Source organism: Prionailurus bengalensis, chromosome B2 (assembly GCF_016509475.1).
Source record: "Prionailurus bengalensis isolate Pbe53 chromosome B2, Fcat_Pben_1.1_paternal_pri, whole genome shotgun sequence".
Classification (NCBI taxonomy): domain Eukaryota; kingdom Metazoa; phylum Chordata; class Mammalia; order Carnivora; family Felidae; genus Prionailurus; species Prionailurus bengalensis.
Window position 1 is genome coordinate 11,835,892 of NC_057349.1, and position 20,518 is coordinate 11,856,409.

The following is a 20,518-nucleotide window of genomic DNA, read 5'->3' on the forward strand; positions in this document are numbered from 1 at the left end:
CTTAACCGACTGAGCCACTCAGGCACCCCTCGGTACATATTTATTTAAATGTTTATTTATTTTGGGGGGGGGAGGGGCAGAAAGAGAGGGGACAGAGGATCTGAAGGAGACTCCATGCTGTCAGCACAGAGGCCAACGCAGGGCTCGAACTCATGGACTGTGAGACCGTGACCTGAAGTCAGACACTTAACAGACTGAGCCACCCGGGCTTCCCAGTACGTATCTCCTACACTGAGTGGTGGATATAGGACTATCTTTTGTGTTGTGATTATATTTTCCGTATATTTTATAAATATTTTTTCGTATCTCCTCAATGCTTCTGAAAACTGAAAATAACCTGAAACAGACTCAGTATTGGTCAATGGCCTGGTCCTCACGTTTCCTTCCCACTGAACAGTCTGGGCCGGCCGGTGAGGTGCGGGAGCCCCTCGATTTGCTGACCCATAAGCACTTCCACTTCTGCCGCCTGAGGGCTCAGAGGGGGAGCCGCTCTCCAGCCCAGCGCCCAGGGGGTGGATGTCTCTTGCTCTTGTTTTTGCCTCATTCCTTCCGTGAATGACTAGACATCAGCCCCATCACATACAGCCAGCTGTTGACAGGGCCGGCCATGACATTATCGGAGGGGAAGGACTCTCATAACCCTTCCTGCAGCGGAGACACTGTGGCTTGTCGCCATTCAGCCCATTTTCAATTCCAAACCCAGTGTTAAGTGCCTCCAGGACCTATTATTTGTGCTGTGGAATGCGATGTCCATTGAAGCTGGATCTGCAGGCAAAGCTCCTTGGTTGGGGCTCATCTGTACTGCCCTTCTTAGAGATGTCTCTCCACCCGCCCCAGTTGTATTTCGTCTCCACGCCCTCGCTGGTTCGCCCTCTCAGGGGCCTGGTTCACTGTCTCAGCTCACTCCTGTTCCTCACTCACACTTCATTTCCCGATTCCTCCTTTCTTCTCTCTGCTTGCCCACCAGCCCTGTTTGGGGCAGTGTGAAAGAGCCGTGCCCTTATAGGACGGGTCCACCGCGAACCATCACAGAGCCCTCTGGCCGCCGTGGGGACACGTATGGAATGGCACGTATTCAAGTGGGGAGTTTATCATCACGAGAGAACTGCGGCAGATTTTCCAAAGCACATCCATTATCTGGATAACTGGCCTCACTTTCCACTTTGCTTTAGCCGCAAAGATGGGCTCTTCCCTTAACATTTACCGTAAGCTAGCCTTTGAAAGGAATCAGGAACGCACTACATTAAGTTTGGGGACAGATGTTTAACAAGCGAGCACCTGAAAATTTGATCGGTAAAAGAAGGGACGTACCTGTGTTTGTAGTCCTTTAAGACTCTGTTAGTGTAAAAGGTGGCAGCCTCATTCATCTCCTTGACATAAGGACCGGGTTTGGGGGACTGGGCGAACAGGACCGTCACCCCAGCATAGAGGAAAAAAAAACAGGATAAGAAAGAAAATGTCTTAAGGATGAAGAAAAGCCATGGAAAGTCGGAGACAAACATTTTGTTCTGTAAGGATAAGTGAGACATTTCCACATCTCCGAGCACAAAGCACCGAACTGCAAACAGGGTAAGAGAGAGCTGGTGCGTTCACCCCGAGAGGAATCTCCTGGGGTGTAACGGACAGGAAGGAGCCCGAAGGTAGCCCAAAGTTCTCCTAAACGCTCCAAAAAATGACAGGTGCAGGGGCCAGACTCACCACAGCTATCCACCCAAGGGCAGGGATGCTTTCGCTGACGGCCGAGAGATGATTAAACATTTTACTCCCCCGGTTTCTCTCTCTGAAGGTTTGGATTTCCTGGATCTTTTCTGAGATTGGTTTCAGAAGCGCAGCGACATCATTCTGCAAGCAAACATTGAACATTGTTACTAAAGAGCAGGACTCCTAGCAAACATTGAACATTGTTACTAAAGAGCAGGGCAGAAGTTCAGGTCTCCAGGCTGGCCTCAGCAGGAGTACTTGTCATTGGTCAGGGGCTTTCAGACTAGAACGGAGGGCTGTTGTAACCGTAATACTATGTTTTCATTCTTTGAAGTGTGAAAATTGTACATATTTTTAACATTATGAATGCCGTCTCCTGAGACATGGAAGAAACCCAGCATATGATACAGCGCCTGTTTTAGAGAGTGCAGCATGAACAAGGAAATTGAGTGTGGTCAGTTTAATTTCGAAATGGAACGTATAGGCCACACACGCTGGAATACCACAGGTCTAAAATCAGGGTGGGTGATGGGGGCGCTTGGGTGGCTCAGTCGGTGGAGCATCTGACTCTTGGTTTTGGCTCAGGTCATGATCCCAGGATTGTGGGATCGAGCCCCATGTTGGGCTCTGCACTGAGCTGAAATAAAAAAAAAAAAGATGAAAATAAAATCTGGGGTGGGGGGAGACATTAGTAAAAAGGTATCTTCTTGCTCCTGTGGGAAGAGATGCGAGGGAGGGTCTTGGTTTTACCAGTTACCATAATCCACGTGAAAAAGTGGAGATCTTCCACGGTGGCTCTTTTTAAAAAAAATGTGTTATCTTACAATATTTACGGTTACCTTAGTCTGGTTTGGCTTTCTACGTTGTGCCTCGTGAACCTGGCCAACAACTACTGGTTACTCTCACTTGTGATTAATTCAACAACTGACTTCTCTAGTCATGCAGAAAACGACTTTCAAAATTATGTGAGCCGGTTATGAAGTATCACAGACACAGGGACCTGTACTCCCTCCCCACCCACCCCTGGAGCAGTCTCTTCTCTTTGGTTTTGAAGTAGATACAAGATTACCTGTTTGGTTCTTTTTTTTTTTTTTTTTTTTTTTTTTTTTATGTGTTCCAAAGAACTAGAAACAGCGTGTACTCCCGGCAGTATTTTACTAAACGGTGTTTGCAGAAATGTTAAATGGAAAGGCCCCTAAAGCTCTTTCATTTCTTTTACTGAGACTTCAGAGCAAAGGTTCTCAACCTTGGCCACACATTGAAATGATCCCGGAGCTTTGAAAAACAGAGGGCTGGGTCCCACCCTGAAAGACTGTGATTTCACTGGTCTGGAGGTGGTCTGGGGTAGGGATGTGGGGGGAGGGGGTTGGAAATGCTCCCCAGGGGCAGATTTTAATCACTGCTACAGTGATGGCTTAGCACCCCAAAGGGCAGTTGTTCCTGTCAGGGACGGCAGACCGTTGGGGAAGAAGCCACAGTCGGCCGCAGCAGCTTCCAGACCTCACTTCTCCTTCTTGACCCTTTTATATACCCTTCCCTACAAGAAATGTATGTTAAGAGCTGACACTGGTTCGAATCTCAGCTCTGCCACTTACTACCGATGCGGCCTTGAGCAAATGACTTAATCTGAGCTTTGGTCTCCTCATCTGTAATTCAGAGATAATACCTACAGCCTGTAGACTACAGGACATACAGCACTTCAAGCTTTCTTTCATTTCATTTCATTTCATTTCATTTCATTTCATTTCAAGATTTACTCTTATGTAATTAGCTCGGTGAGGAAGTAAAAGGGATGTCCTCTAGCATATGTAATACTCATTTGCTTCAAGTAAGTGTCTGTGCATTTAAGATAAGAGAGGCTCCAAATAAATATCCACCTAGGTTAATAGGATTTTAGGATTACAGGAGTCCAAACTGGGTCATCTAGTTCAGGTTCTGATAGACCCGTCTGAGTAGGCTATGATCAGTGTTTTAAAAAGTAACTGAAACAGAAGAAAAAGTATCAGAGGGCATTCACATGTATTTCATGTGGGTGGGTGCGTCCCAAACATTTGTTTCAGTTACCCAGTGCCTGTGCGTGTACATGCGTGTGTACAATGTATTTCTCAGCATGAATCTGTCTAAAATTTTAAGAAGTGTGGATGGAATCCAGTTCTCCCATTTCACATAATTAGGAGACAAGATCAGCTAGCCAGTGTTAGTAGAGCTGGGGCTAGAACCCAGGTCTTCTGGGAGGCCCTGAAACAACTTTCTGCATCCGGTGCTCAGAAAAATACAGTTAGCTCTCCACGCACAAGTTTCCTCCCTGCCAGCAAGAGTAGGGGAAGGTATTGTGAAGAGATTAAGGGCCCAGATCTGGAAAGAGACCACCTGGGTTCAAGTCCTTGCTCCCCAGTGTACTAACCCCCAGGCCATTCCTCAGACTACCAAATGTGTCTATGATTCCATGACCTCATCTGCAAAATAGTGTCGATAATGGTACCCACTTGACCGGACTGTTAGGAGGAGTGAATGAGAGGAAGCTGTCTGTACTCGGTATAGAGTCAGGTGCACCGGGGTCCTCCGCAAGCAGGGCGTGATCTCAGCGTCTCTGCCAGGGAAGCCTCCAATTGCCCACATTCACCGCCCAGTTCCCTCTTATCACTTGTATGCAAGCACAAGAAGAGAGATTTCCTAGTTGGGATATGCAAATGGACAGAGGCATACTTTTTGTTTTGTTTTGTTTTTAAAATTTTTTTTTCAACGTTTATTTTATTTTTGGGACAGAGAGAGACAGAGCATGAACGGGGGAGGGGCAGAGAGAGAGGGAGACACAGAATCGGAAAGAGGCTCCAGGCTCCGAGCCATCAGCCCAGAGCCCGACGCGGGGCTCGAACTCACGGACCGCAAGATCGTGACCTGGCTGAAGTCGGACGCTTAACTGACTGCACCACCCAGGCGCCCCTGTTTTGTTTTGTTTTTGACACCTTGATTTAGGACTTCCAGGCTCCAGAACTGTGAGAAAGTAAATGTCTGTTGTTTAAGCCCCCCAGTCTGTGGTACTTCCTTTTGGCACCTGTAGAAAATAACCTAAGGGCGTGATGGCTTTATAGGAGAAGCAAACACCTCCAAACGCCCAACAACAACTCCCAAATCAACCTCTGAATAAAACAGTCACCCCCCACCAAATACTCCTTGCCTCAAAACTCCATGCCTCTTCCATGTTTGTTAATGGCAGCCAAAAGTCAGGTTTAAATGCTCTCCCTGGAATTTCACTGTTTATTTAAAAAAAAAAAAACTTTTTTAAATTAAGTAAATACTACCCACGATGTGGGGCTTGAACTCACAACCTCAGAATCAAGAGTCGCATCTTCTACAGACAGAGCCAGTCAGGCACCCCTGGAATTTCACTCCTTAGAAGGGAAACATTGCCCTCTTCAAGGGATTCTTTTTAGTCCAAATCCTACATCAGATCCAAGGTGTGTTATAGGTATTTCTAGAAGGCAGCTGATTTTTGCTTATGGCAAAACTACTAAAAAGCATCCTAATTTCCTGCAACAATTTGCTAAGCTGTAATATTCTTGATGCAGTGACATTTCTGAGAAAGGCCAGAATATCTGAATTGTTGGTGATATCTGGCCTATTGCCCCAAGGGGAAAAATAACCAGAAACACTGTATTTACAATGTTAGATAGATTTATTAAGGCCATCTTCATTTATCTCTAACTTCCCAAGAACAAACTCTAAAGTCTGAGGAGACAGGAGGATATCATACATTGGTTATCTGATGAAAGCATCATAAAGATTGAGAAAAGTTTCCTTTTGCCTTGGTTTGGCAATTGCACAAAGAACTGTCCTCATTAAGAAAGACAGAGAGAGAGAGAGAGAGAGAGAGAGAGGAAGAAAGAAAGAAAGGAAGGAAGAAGGGAGAAAGAGAGAGAGAGAGAAAGAAAGAAAGAAAGAAAGAAAAAGAAAGAAGGAAAGAAGGAAAGAAAAAGAAAGAAAAGAAAAGAAAAAAAGAAAAGAAAAGAAAAGAAAAGAAAAGAAAAGAAAAGAAAAGAAAAGAAAAGAAAAGAAAAGAAAAGAAAAGGAAGGAAGGAAGAAAGACCGGCTCAGAGAACTAAGTAAAACAGCTATTTGCATAACCTTAATAAACACTATAGCTTTTATTCGTTGCCAGATTTCTCCTGTACTGCAAGCTAGGCTAACACTCTCCAGCTCATCCTGAACGTTCACAGCTGGAATCAAAAACAGAGAACGTTAGGGTTATGGTGTGATTTCCATCAAGGCTGACTGTGGAGGGATGTCAGATGAAAGGCAAATGGGAGAGAGGCTTTCAGTTACAAGTATTTCCACCTGTTAAGTACTGAGCAGGTACTAGGCGTACTCAATAAATACAGGCTGAAAGGCACATGTCAATGAACACTACAAAAGGGCTTTCCACTCGTAGAAGGGGATACATTTAGGAGGTGTCCTGGGTTGTTTCAATGGATGCATTGGTGATGGCTCCTCAGACCGCATCTAGCTTTAGGCTGACTTGGGATTGGCCAGTTGTACCCAGGTCTCATTCAGATGACTTCCTTCCTTCCTTCTTCCTTCCTTCCTTCCTTCCCTCCTTCCTTCCTTCCTTCCTCCCTCCCTCCCTCCTTCCTTCCTTTTCTTTCTCTCTCTCTTCCTTCCTTTAAAAAATTTTTTTAAATCTTTATTTATTTTTGAGAGACAGAGTATGAGCAGGGGAGGAGCAGAGAGAGCGGGAGACACAGAATCTGAAGCAGGCTCCAGGCTCTGGGCTGTCAGCACAGAGCCTGACACGGGGCTTGAATTCATGGACCGTGAGATCATGACCTGAGCCAAAGTCAGACGCTCAACAGACTGAGCCACCCAGGTGCCCCAGATGACTTTCTTTAAACTCAGGTTTCTATTACTCTGAGAGACCTTTCCTTGGAAGAAAACCATTTTGCAAGGTTCAAATGAAGGGTTAACTGGAAAATCTTCTCTTCCCCTTCCCCCAGTTTCCGTGGGCTTTAACAGAAGGAGAAAATGACCAAAATGGAGGGGAGAGAGAGACATCAGCTGACTGTTAGTTTCAGGAAATGTTCTACAGGACTGTCTCAGCTTGATGGGACTGTGCTTTGGAGAGTATTTCAGGACTCGGTGTCTTTATGACCCTAGTTTCTGCCTTGAAGTTGAAGAATTGAGATCCAGTATCATCAACTTCATCTCAGCTTAGTTCCAGAAATAATTGTTTTGCAGAAAGTAAAATTAAAGAGCTTTATCAGCAAGCTCTGTAGAAACTTTACCCAAAAAGGAAAACCAAATTTCCACTCACGCTATTTTGTGAGAAATGGAACAGACTCCCTGGACTTTGACCTCAGAGATGTGTCACTGAGTGGAAGGAAATAAGCCTATTCCTGGAATCCAGGGTTTTCATGGGGTCCTCTTCACCAGGTAGAGAATGGATCAATCTATCGCTACTCCTTTTTAAATAATTTGTTTTTTTCTGGTTATAAAATTAACATACACTCTCTGTGAAACGCTGGGAAAAAAACAGATGGGAAGACGTCGGTGAACAATAAACATGCTTAATTCCGCCACGTGAAAAAAAAGCCCTACTTAAATGTTTTATTTTTTTTTCTGGCACATAGACTTACTAGAGCTCTCTTGAAAAAGAACAATAATTACTTTAAAAATAATGGCCATTAAGACTGTAAAGAATGGTCCTAAGAGTGGGATTCCAGCAGTTTCAATGAAAATAAGCAAGGACACAAATAAAATCCCATCAATATATTCTTGGCAAGTACTGTGAGAATTCTGTAATTGTAGAAAGGATGTTCTAAATGTAAATACTACAAAAGCATTACTATCACAATGCAGACAAGCTCAACAGCATTAAAGAAAGTATTTGATTTTAAATATCTGAATCCTACTTACATTTAAAATTCTAAGAAAACTTACATCAAATAGGAATGCTTAGCCAAGCATGCCACCAAATATCAATCATTATTACCTTGGCTAATGTGTTTTTGTGCAAAGTTTTACCAATTGATTCCATTTAGGTACATATGTGAACATGTGCATGAATTATAGCACAAAAGACATATGGAAACATACACATCTAAGAGTTAACATTAAAATTTTTCTTATTCAATCTTGTAGGTTTATTCATATATTTTAAATTTTCTTTGTTTAAAAAATTTTTTTTAAATGTTTATTTATTTTTGAGACAGAGAGAGACAGAGCATGAACAGGGGAGGCGCAGAGAGACAGGGAGACACAGAATCTGAAACAGGCTCCAGGCTCTGAGCACTCAGCACAGCACAGAGCCCGACGTGGGGCTTGAACTCACAGACCATGAGATCATGACCTGACCGAAGTAGGATGCTTAACCGACTGAGCCACCCAGGTGCCCCTTCATATATTTTGAATTTTCTAATCTGTACACCCATTTATTCTGTTATTAGGGGAAAAGTTTTAAAACATACTAACCAGTTTTGTACCTTCAGTGGTAGAAAAGAATTTAATGGGTGCTATTAAACTTACATGTATCAAAAAAGATTAAGCCTCTTCCTTACCATGAGGTAAGTCGTTTCAGGAAACCATCTTCAGAAATTATCAGAATGAGTTATTCAGTTGAAGAATACTTATAGCATTTTCTCAGGCAAAGGTTACCCAAATCGGGAACAGTATTTGTTTCTAAAAATATGTTATTTGGGCACGTTTTAATAAAGGAAGCAATTGTTTTCACCATTTTAAGTTAGGAGCAAATATTTTTTATCAGAAACATTAATTTGAGTTCACTCACTTTGGTGCAGTTGTAGACACTTCCCCAGGCTAGTTTCCCTTAATGTTCCTGTTACATAAAAATTTTCCACTGTCCAGGAACATTTTGGAGGTTTGAGAATATGCCTCATGGAAATACTTTCAGAAACAGTGGTACAGTTAAGACAACTTGGAAATTGAAAACAATTGCAAAACTGTCACAGAAGTCAATCTAAATAAACGAAACTTACTGAGCACTCCAAACATACATGATATTGTAGTAGTTGTCATTATCTTGCATCGTGACGATTTTCATAGAAGATATTTTTTATGTTCATAAGGATTTACATTCCATATCTTATTTCAGCGTTTGCTAAACTCTCCTAAAAAACACACTTAAGCATCCTCGGCTTTTGCTTATATTCCTTAAAAATCATTTAAAAAATTTTTTACTTGCTTTTTTTTTTTTGTTTTTGAGAGGGGGCAAGGAGGGGCAGAGGGAGAAGGAGAGAAAGACTCCCAAGCAGCCTGCACGCGCTCAGTGTGGAGCCAGATGTGGGGCTCGATCTCATGAACTGTGAGACCACAACCTGAGCTGAAATTGAGAGTCAGACGCTTAACCGACTGAGCCACCCAGGCACCCCTAAAAATAATTTTTAAAGAGTAAAACCATGGAGACTTGGGCTCCTTGGGGAATGAATTGCTTTGGAGAGTTGCACTGTCCTGATACCCAAGAGAGAAGCTCCTAACACAAAAACTCCTGCTTAATTTTTTAAAGTTTATTTATTTATTCAGGGAGAGAGAGAGAGAGACCGAGCGAGAGAGCTCCTACTTAAATTTTTAATGCAAATCTTTCAACAACCCATTATACTCATCAGCACTTTTTCTTTCAGTAATTTTTAAAAAACAAACCATTTCAGACATGCATAAAAGCATAGAGACTAATAGGTAGGCATGTATATGAAACATCACTGAATACTGGGGCCCAGGACCATCACCATGCTGTTCCTTTACTGACATTTGCTGAAGGATGGTTGGACATGCGAGCGTCTGGAGCCTGGGACAGAGAACCTCAGGGAAGGCACCGAAGCTCGACGTCAGCCTGTTCCATTTTTCTCATAAAGGTAGAACCGTGCGCTTGCAGTTACAAATCGGGCAGTTTTAAAATTGAAGCATAGTTGACATATACGATTATATTAGTTTCAGGTGTATAATTAATGGTTTCATACTAGTCTGGCTCATATCCACCACCATATGCAGTTACAAAGTATGTTTTCTCCTGGTGCCAAGTTTTAAGGTTTACTCTCTTAGCCACATTCGAATATGCAGTACAGTATTATTAACTCTAGTCACCATGCTGTATGTTACACCCCCACAGCTTCTTTCTTTTATACCTGGAAGTGTGTACCGTTTAATCCCCTTCACCCACTGTGCCCACCTCATTCTCCACCCCTGACCCCTGGCAACGACCAATCTGTCCTCTCTATCTATGAGCTTGGTGGTTTTTGTTTTCAGTTCTATCAGTTTGGTTTTTTTTTTTGATTCCACCTATAAGTGAGATCATATGGTATTTGTCATTCTCTGATTTATTTCACTTAGCATATGCCCTCAAGGTCCATGCATGTTGTCGCAAATTACAAGATTTCATTCTTGTTTATGGCTGAATAATATTCCATTGTATATGTATCCCAGTTCGTCCATCCATCCTGATTGATACTCAGGCTGTTTCCAAGTCTTGACTATTGTAAATAATGCCACAATGGACACGGGGTGCAGATACCTCCTCAAGTTAGTGTTTTTGTTTCCTTTGGAAAAATATCCAGTAATGAGATTACTGGATCATATGATAATTCTAGTTTTGATTTTTTTCCCCACACACGCATTTAAAAAATGTTTATTATTTTGAGAGAGAGAGAGAGTGAGCGAGCCTGCCCAGGGGAGGGGCAGAGAGAGAGAGAGAGAGGGAGACACAGAATTGGAAGCAGGCTCCAGGCTCTGAGCAGGGGCTCGCACTCATGGACGGATAAATCATGACCTGAGCCGAAGTCGGATGCTTAACTGACGAAACCACCCAGGGGCCCCTATTTTTAATTTTTGGGGGGACCTGTTCAGTGTTTGCACCAATTTACATTCCCACAAATTGGGCATTTTTAATGTAAAATCTTTTCTGCAAAAGCATTCAGCAAACCACAGGCTAAAGAGCCTTCTCCAAATAAATGTTTTAATTGTTCAGATAATACTACAAATAATAATTTGCACTGTTGCTACCGACACATTGTAAGTTATATGTTTTAACATTCAAAGCCTTATTTAGGATTTCACAGCCACTGACACTGAGCAGTAGACACTTTGTCAGTCCCCACTTATATTTTTGTCTTTGCCACTGTTCACAGGGATGAGCCTTATCTCTCATCATTTCTAGTTTTTGTTGTGTACTACCAAAACCTACAATTGATTCATCAAAACAAGAACACAGTTCTGCTGACATGATATGTGGACCACAATTTTCTCTAAGCTGTCAATGTTTGACATGTCTCAGAAGAGTAGGTACGAGATATAAAAAGTCAAGTTCAACGAAAATCAAAATGTTTACACAATGACCCACAACAATTTGTGTCCTTATAACACCTCATATCCTGAATCTTGCTGCAACAATGGGAGTCAGAAGATAGAAACAACAACAACAAAAACCCTGTAACATTAACTGTTCCCTCAGGTTGAGATTTATTGTTTTCATTATAGTTGTTCTGATAGGTAGAGTCTTTCACTGGTAGTACAAAAAGAGAATAGTCCAGACAGAGAAAACACATCTTTTGTATTCACGCATGGGTGTGCAGGCTAACAAATTAAGTTGAAAATCAACAACTTAACCCGGTTACCCACAGAGAGCACAAGAGAGGAGACTGGGTGGCCGAGAAGAATCTTACCTTGCACTTTGTTATGTTTTCAGCCTATTTTATGGGTCCAGCTGAGAAGATATCAACTCTGACCCCATCTGGGGAGGTATCACCTGGCATCTAAGAGTGATGAATTTTGTAACGATCTATAATTTTGCTTTATGAGATACTGAACATTAGAGGGGAACAGCAGGTCTCATTTTGTGCTTTACTCAAACGCACAGGGACTTCACTAACAATCTCTACGGGCATAAATTGGAGAACACTGCCAAAACTGTCCAGATTCACCAGCTTTACAAAATCTACAACAATATACTATGATCAGAAATTAGTTCTCTGCAAATGCAAAAACCAAAAACCAAAAACCAAAAAACACACAACTGAACTTCCATTAATCTTTTTTTTCCTATTAACATTTGTTGAGCACTAACTGTATGCCAAGCACCATACAGTCACTTGTGTCTACTTTCTAATGATAAATCTCAGTTTATTTAAAAAATTTTTTTTGATAAATCTCAGTTTATTTTTTAAAATTTTTGATAAATCTCAGTTTATTTTTTTAAATTTTTGCTAAATGTGTTTATTATTTTTATTTTTTTTGATAAATCTCAGTTTATTTTTTTTTATTTTTTTGATGAATCTGTTTATTTTTTTTAATTTTTGCTAAATCTCAGTTTATTTTTAAAAATTTTTTGATAAATCTCAGTTTATTTTTTAAATTTTTTTGGATAAATCTGTTTATTTTTTTAAATTTTTTTTGATAAATCTGTTTATTTTTTTAACTTTCTTGATAAATCTCAGTTGATTTTTTAAACTTTTTTTGATAAATCTCAGTTTATTTTTTTAAATTTTTGCTAAATGTGTTTATTTTTTTAAATTTTTTTTGATAAATCTCAGTTTATTTATTTATTTTTTTGATAAATCTGTTTATTTTTTAAAATTTTTTGGATAAATCTCAGTTTACTTTTTTAATTTTTGCTAAATCTCAGTATTTTTTTTTAATTTTTTTGATAAATCTCAGTTTATTTTTTTTAATTTTTTTTTTTTTTTTGATAAATCTCAGTTTAAACTATCAAAGTATCATTTGAAAAATCCCAGCCTAGTCAACTGGATTTACCGGGTTATTATCTTCCCCCTCAATAAGCGGCCCATGATAGAGGCACGGCTAGATCTCCCTGAGATTCATTTATGCAGAATATTGCTGAGATGACCCAAATCTATAGTTTCCCTTCCAAACTCAGGAGATAAGAAAAACTTCAACAACTATCCTGTGAGTCTTAAGTCACATGGTAGGTGAACCATTACTGTCTCAAGCTACTAATGCTTAGCTCCAATAATCCTTAATTAGAAACTTGCTTTTTCTTTTAAGGTTAGCACAATCTCCATGAGATTCCACTGTCCGATTTTATCAAGCACAATGCTTCCCACTGGGCATCCAGTTTGGTGAACAGCTCAGCACAAATAGTGCTTCCTGGTCAACGGAGTTTGGTATCCCCCTTTTGGTGAGTCATGATTCACCTCAGAATACTGCTAGAGAAGTACGAAAGAAACCTATATAACTTTGTTTAACCTGATGCTTCTACAGTTTTTTGTTTTTGCCCACAGAACCTTTTCTCTTCCCCACCCCTGGTTTTCTAGGGAACTGATACTCTGTGGGACAGAGCGTGGGAAATGCTGTTCCAGGGAGTCCGTGAGGGCAGCTGCAGGAACTCCCAGAAGTCTGTAGGGCTGCTCATTGGGTATCCATCATTTCCCTCCTCTCCACTTGGTCTTGCTCATTACCACTGAGATACTTCCAAGGGCATTTAATGGAGGTAAAGAAGTCTCTACAACACCCACACCCACACCCACACCGGGAGGGCTGTTGGCACAGCCCGCCCCCCTCTGCACTGAGATTCTGTCTTCTACTGTCATCCCCTCTGCCAGTCCTTCTCTGACCCACCTGGTGCCCACTTCTAATCACACCCACGATTTGCAGCTCCAGTCTTTCCTCTCCCTTCTCCTTAGCGTCTTTGTTGTCTTTTTTTTTTTTTTCCCCTTGCAGGTTGAACCCTGGGTGGAAAGGCAGACTCCCTAGAAAACACAGCATTCTTTTCCTTCTGCAGAGCAAACTGATGGCTAATGACATTTGCCTTTGGTCCTTCCAGGTCTTGAGCTGTCTCTTCTCCCTGGGCTGCCCCATGGCCATGGGATGCTTCTTGGTATCCAAGAGGGATTTCTGGCTGCTTCCAGCTGCAGAGAAGTTTCCTGATTTAAGGTTTCCTTATGTTGTAGATCTCATGGGCTCAGTCTTCTCTGTGCTTATAGATTCCTGTGCCTGGTGTTTCACACTGACTTCTAAGGGGAAGTGCGGCTAACAGGGTGTGTGAAGCTAGCACAAAACGTGATATACATCCAGAGCGACTTTCTATGAGGTATGTGCAGGAAGACCATCTTTGATCTTTGACTTAGTTATTAGACATAAGGCCTACTGCTCTTGACTATGTAGTAAAATGGAGATGATTGTATTCATTATGCCTCTAAAGAGAGTCATCTTGTTACCTGTTTGTTTCTTCATTTATCCAACAAATATATGCCAAGGGCCATCTATGTGCCAGGGCCGGTCAGAGGTGCTGGGGTAGGGCACCCCAATACAGACAGTTTGCGGCAGCAAACGATACAGCGACTCTTACGTCCCTGCCCTCTTTTGTTCAAGCGAGGTGGGGAAGGAATTGGCTCATACGGGTTTGGAGGTGGGCAAGTCCCAAGATCTGCAGGGTGAGCTGGCAAGCCAGAGACCCAGAGCTCCAGTCTGAAGGCCGGCAGGCTTGAGACACAGGAAGAACTGGTGTTAAGTTTGAGTCCAAAAGCAGAAAAAAAGCTGATGTCCCAGTTTGAAGGCAGTCAGACAGGAGGAATTCTCCCTTACCCAGGGGAGGGTCAGGCTTTTTGTTCTATTTGAGCCTTCTTCTCATCAGATGGGGCCCACCCACATTAGGGTGCTTTATTTATCCAACCTACTGATTTAAGTGTTAATCTCATCCAAAAACATCCTCACAGAAACAGCTAGAATAACGTTTGACCAAATATCTGGGCACCCCAATGGCTTAGTGAGGCTGACGTATAAAGTTACCCATGACAACAGGAGACAGAGTACACTCTGCGGGGAGCAGATTTCTGATTAAGGATGATTGGGGCCGGGTATCAATAAGAACAAAGAATAATAAATAACTAAATTACATAGTATGTTAGGTGTTAAAAGCCACTGGAAAAAAAGGTGGAGTCGAGGGAGGGGGATCAGAAATACATGTGGGGATGGGTTGCAATCTAAAACAGAGGTCTCATGAGGGAGGTGACATTTGAATAAATACTTGGAGGAGGGTATTGGCCGTGGGGCTGTCTGGGGGAAGCAGAAAGAGCTCTTCAAGAGGAAAAAACCATCACAGGGGTCTTGAGGCTGGAATGTGTCTCCAGGGTTCAAGGGTCAGCCAGCAAGACCAGCGGAGCTGGAATGAGTTGGAGGAAGAGGTGGAAGAGGAAATGGTGGGGAGCAGGGGAGCGAATCACATGGGCTGTGGACAGGACTCTGGCTCTTATCCTGAATGAAACAGAAATCGCCACAGAGTTTTCAGCACAGGAATGACATGAGGTGATTTTCTTTTATAAGAATCATTCTGGCCGCTGCGCTGAGAATAGACTGGGGGAAGGGGGAAGCAGGGAGATCGTATTTGAGACTTTGCGAGAATTTGGATGAGAGACAGAAGCAGCTGGGGCCAGCGTGACCGTAGCGGAGGCTGTGAGGAGATTCTGGACTGGACGTGGGCTATCTGAGCGCAGGAGGAGTTAAGAATAACTCCTTGGTTTTTGACCTGAGCAGTTAGGATGGAGTTGTGGTCACCTGAGAAGCAGAAGTTGAAGAAGGAACAGATTTTAGGAGGAAGGCCAGGAGTTCAGAGTTGACACACTCTTTAGTCTACCCTTAACCTTGCCTTCCCAAGGGCCACACTTCACTAAGATTGTCTGCAAAGCGGCTCCCGATGTCCTTAACCCCCCTCCTTGCTTCTAAGCTTGATTCCTTTCTGGTTTCCATGCTCGGGAGCACGTTCTCCCGTCTCAATTCAGTGCAACACAGTGTATCATGTGTTGCTCCTCATACACAAGGATGGTGCCTTTGGCCCACAATCAGCAGGAGGTGAGCTCGGTGCCGTTTCTCTCCTGGTGATGGTTTGTCATCCGCTCTGGCCAGCAGCAAATGTCTGCGAGACAAGTCGCCTGGATAATGGGTACATCCTGGGGTTGGCGGTAAAATTTTTTTGTTAATTTCCCAGGTCAGTTACTCATTCTATCCTGAAATTAGCTGGCCCACAGAGAGCTCAAACCTTTGGACTTAACTTCATCTGTGCCATATTTTAACTAATCAGAGTAATGGATGGAGGCATACTGTTTAATATGGTTGATCTGGGGTAGACCCAATCATGTCGTATGCGTGTCTGTGGGTGATCTAGCTTGCTGCTTGCTTGCTTGCTTGCTTTCTCTCTCTCTCTCTCTTTTTTTTTAAAGGTTTTACTTTCAGGTAATCTCTACACCCAACATGGGGCTCAAACTCACAATCCCAAGATCAAGAGTGGCACACTCTACCTAGTGAGCCGGCCAGGCGCCCCCTTGCTTGCATTTTTTATGCTAAATACAGTGCTTGTCACGTAACAGGTAAATGAATAAGTAAACACATTAATGTTGAAGTAATAAATAAAAATGAACCTTCTGAGAAGTGAGACGTGATCTGGATACTAGAAATAAACTTATTTACTTACTATGGCAATAGTTTATCCTCTTTGATACACGTGTTGTTTTATTCGTAAGTGAACACAACGATCAGGTATTTTCTTCTATGTTTTCTTCCTCTGTTTTCCTTCATAAGCTTTTCCTTGCATAGTATCCACCTTGATCTCATCAAGCTTTCTTGTTCCTATTATTTGTTAAAATATTTATAGAGCACCTACGATATGCCAGGTTTAATTCTAGGTATTTGGAATATATTAGTGAGAAAAAGAGAGACTTCCTCTACTGGGTTTGTAAGTGGTGAACGGACAGCAAATAATATACATGATAAATACATCTTACGTTGAAAAAAAGTAGAGCAATAAAAAGGGATGTGGCTGCTGGGGAGTTTTATTAATGTAAAAAGGCTTAGGGAAGAAGGTCTGGCTGACTGAAATATTTGACTATTTGGTGAATTCTGTTTATTCTAGCCAATCCTGTCACATGCTAGCAGCTGATCAGAGTGGAATATGGAATTTCAATGAGGAGAAAATAGGAATTGGAAAGGAATAAAAGTTGCCTCCCCCTCCCACCCCAGAACTGGCTAACCTGGATTCAGCCACTCATAAAGCTAGAGTTCATTTTCAATTTCAGATAGTCTTGACCTTGGCATACAATACAGGATAATATGCTTGCTGCTGATTAGCATTACAGAATAAAATGTGCCAGGTACACTTTCTAGTACCTGCTTGACCACCTCTGTGTTACCAATCTTGATTTTTTTTCTTGTAGGTACATTTTGTCAGCTCTGGGTCCTTCTGACTTCCAGTGCATAGCGTTACTTTACTAAATTAAATACACTCAGAGATTTTTTTTTTTGGTGACCCCAAAATACAAAATTAAAATGTGAATACATGTACCCTACCACTGGGCAACATCATAAAAATTTGGTAAATTTACAGGCAGGGAAAATATACAACTGTTTCCCATGGTTGGTTTTAGGAAATTTCTCTGAAGTGCTGAGATGTACCTTTCCAACATCACACACTTGCGTTGCTAAGTACAAAATACAATGCCTGCAAATGAAAGGCTGAAAGGTCAAACTCTTTCCTTCCTTCTGGCACATTAGATGCTCCTTCCAGAACACAGAGAGATAGGCTGAGGCCAAGAGGAAGTGACCTGGGCAGTCAATGGGATTTGTTCCTCATCATCAGGCCATGTTAGGAACCCCACACAAGTCTGTATAAGACCTTCAGTCGTGAGCCTCATATGGGGATCAGTTTTGGGGTAGGGAGGACATGAATTGCCTACTATCAGTCAGGTACTATACTTTGCATTCTATATCTTTTTTTTATTTTTTTATTTTTTATTTTTTATTTATTTATTTATTTATTTTAACGTTTATTTATTTTTGGGACAGAGAGAGACAGAGCATGAACGGGGGAGGGGCAGAGAGAGAGGGAGACACAGAATCGGAAACAGGCTCCAGGCTCCGAGCCATCAGCCTGACGCGGGGCTCGAACTCACGGACTGCGAGATCGTGACCTGGTTGAAGTCGGACGCTTAACCGACTGCGCCACCCAGGCGCCCCTGCATTCTGTATCTTAATTAAACACCAAAAAACCTTGGAAAAATTAGCATTATTATTCCTGTTTTACAAATGAGGGGATAAATTCAATAAATACTTAGTGATATGCTCAAGGTCATCTGGACAGAACTGGGATTTGAATTCAGATATGTCTGCTTCTCAAAGCTTATGTTCTTAGGCATAACGAAGAAAGCATTGGCTTTGGAGCGGGGCACATCCTGGTTTAAACCACACCTTTCACACCCGTTGGGGCTAACTTCCCCTCTCTGAGCCCCAGAATCCTTCTAGGAAAGGAGTAATACTCATCTGTGACCAAGTAAGATAACGTGTGTATAATGTCTGACACATACACATCACAGAGACCTAAAGATGGGACCTGGTGTTATTTTCACCATTATTCAAAGATTTTACTGACTGTATGTATGAATAAACAGTATGTCATTGATAGCCAAACAAAATGTATTGCTCAGTGAAACATCACTGGTAAGAGAACCGACAGCCCGCAATTTGTAGTCACAAGGACGAGCTTTCAGCGCAGGCCGTCCTGGATGAGGTAGAAACTCAGGTCTTCTCTTCTGAGACTCCCAGGCCACTTACTCGTGTACTCCTAGATACGACATAGGCTGAAGCACCGTGACAATGACTGGAGCACTGAGGAACAGTCTTTGGGAGAGGCTGCCCAAGGTCAATGCCGGGTGGAATTGTATCACCTCTCATGTGTTGACACCATGCTGGACTCTGAGACCTCGCTGTTGCAGTCGCCACTGATTAGTCGTCACCGTATCACTGATTTTGTTTAAAGACAACTTCTCTTGTGGCCATCAGTTTTGTAAATTTTGGAACTCGTATCCTTCCTAGACTTGCTGGTACAAGCGTTTTCCCGTTAGCAAGAGTGTGCCACAGGCAAGACCCATGGCAGCCTCTAGTGGGAGAACGTTCTGTTTGCTACGGACCTGTTGGATATGAAGGGCAGCACAATGGAGTTGCCACGCACTGCAGGCACCAGAGTCAGTCTCGGATTTTAGTCTTTTTTTTTTTTTTAACATTTTAATTTATTTTTGAGACAGAGAGCATGAACAGGGGAGAGTCAGAGAAAGAGGGAGACACAGAATCTGAAACAGGCTCCAGGCTCTGAGCCGTCAGCACAGAGCTTGATGCGGGGCTCGAACCCACAGACCACGAGATCATGACATGAGCCGAAGTCGGATGCTTAACCGACTGAGCCACCCAGGCGCCCCTCGGATTTTAGTCTTAACTCTGCCTCTTACTGACCAAGAGAATAACATTCACCTCATAGAACAGATGTGAAGCAACAGGTGTTCCATATTCATTAACGCCCTTCCTCCTTACGCTTCTGGAAGGTATACTTTGAGACCAACTATGACAACTCAGAGAGCAAAGTCCAATGACTAACACAAACTATTACCTAGTGAGATGCCTCCGAGTGACTGATACTTCCGTGTCTACCTTGATAGATGCTGATTCTTGCTAATGACTTTGAAATTAAGTATTATTATCCCATTGTTTCAGCAGACAAAACTGAGGTTTGGGCACACTTACTAATTTATCTCTGAAGTTGGCCTGTATTATAAATGATTTTTTTAAAAAAGGGGAATGGGAAATGGGAGGCAAACCATAAGAGACTCTTAAATACAGAGAACAAACTGAGGGTTGCTGGAAGGGAGGGGTGGGTGGCAGATGGGTTAAATGGGTGATGGGTATTTAGGAGGGCACTTTTCAGGATGAGTACTGGGTGTCATATGTAAGACATGAATCACTGGGTTCTACTCCTGAAGCCAAGACTACACAGTATGTTAACTAACTTGAATTTAAATAAAAAATAAAATAAAAAAGGGAATGAAATTCATTGAACAATTACTATTAATTGCCTCAATGACCACATTCCCACCACCATGCTGTTACCAAAAGAGTAAGAAGGTCACACGAATGCACAGCTACAGCACGGTGAGATGTGGTCCATGAAGGAACTGGGGAGGAGCTGGTCTGAGGTGGGTGGGGTCAGGTGGGACAATCCAGAGGGGCCAGCTTTGCTTTTTTTTTTTTTAATGTTTATTTATTTTGAGAGAGAGAGAGAGAGAGAGAGAGAGAGAGCATGAGAGCACGAGCTGGGTAGGGGCAGAGAGAGAGAGAGAGAGAGAGAGAGAGAGAATCCTGAGTAGTCTCTGTGCTGTCAGCATAAGAGCCCAACGTGGGGCTCGATCCCATGAACTGTGAGATCATGACCTGAGTTGAAACCAAGAGTCGACGCTCAACCGACAGAACCACCCAGGTGCCCATTTGCTTGTTCTTTAAAACTGAGAAGAAATGTGCAGAGTTCTAAGCTGGGAGAACAGCAGGTAAAAATACACACACTCCTATAAAAAACAAAGACACAGAGGCATAAAAAGTCACAGTGTGCAGGAAACAATAAATTTTCCTGGAAGGCATGGAACGCAAATCCTGCGGGGAGTTGTGGGTGATGAGGCTGCCAAGCCAGACAAGGATCTGTACCTGGGGAGCCCCACGTGTGGTGCTGAGCAATGCGGATTTTAGAGAGAACTCCTGGGAGGGTTTTAGGCAGAGCAGTGCCCCAACCAGAGACTGAGAATAACCAGCCTGGTGGGGAGGAGAGACTTAGAGGAAGGCACGGGGGTGGGGCCAGCACCAAAGCAGAGGCAGCAAGGCCAGTAGGAGGTGTTTCTAAGGCATTGATGAGGGACTGATGAAGGCAGTGGCTAGGGTGACCATGAGAAGGGGCCGGATCTGAGAGGCATGTAGGACAAGAATGCCTTCTGTTTCTATTCTGCTGCCTCTTGAGGACCCAGCACACAGTAGGCACTCAATAATTGAGTGCTGA

General features: G+C 42.6%; 1 protein-coding gene across 4 annotated transcripts in view; it reads right to left on the reverse strand.

The window, feature by feature from the left end:
- The window catches only part of CAP2 (cyclase associated actin cytoskeleton regulatory protein 2), a 154,910-nt gene that overhangs the window by 37,751 nt on the left and 96,641 nt on the right, over window positions 1–20,518 (reverse strand). For all 4 annotated transcript variants that reach the window (XM_043590757.1, XM_043590758.1, XM_043590755.1 and 1 more), the window contains 2 exons: window positions 1,699–1,842; window positions 1,312–1,397 (listed from right to left, as the gene is read on the reverse strand). In XM_043590757.1, the coding sequence (XP_043446692.1) occupies window positions 1,312–1,397; window positions 1,699–1,842 (230 nt within the window). The remainder of the gene's footprint in view (window positions 1–1,311; window positions 1,398–1,698; window positions 1,843–20,518) is intronic.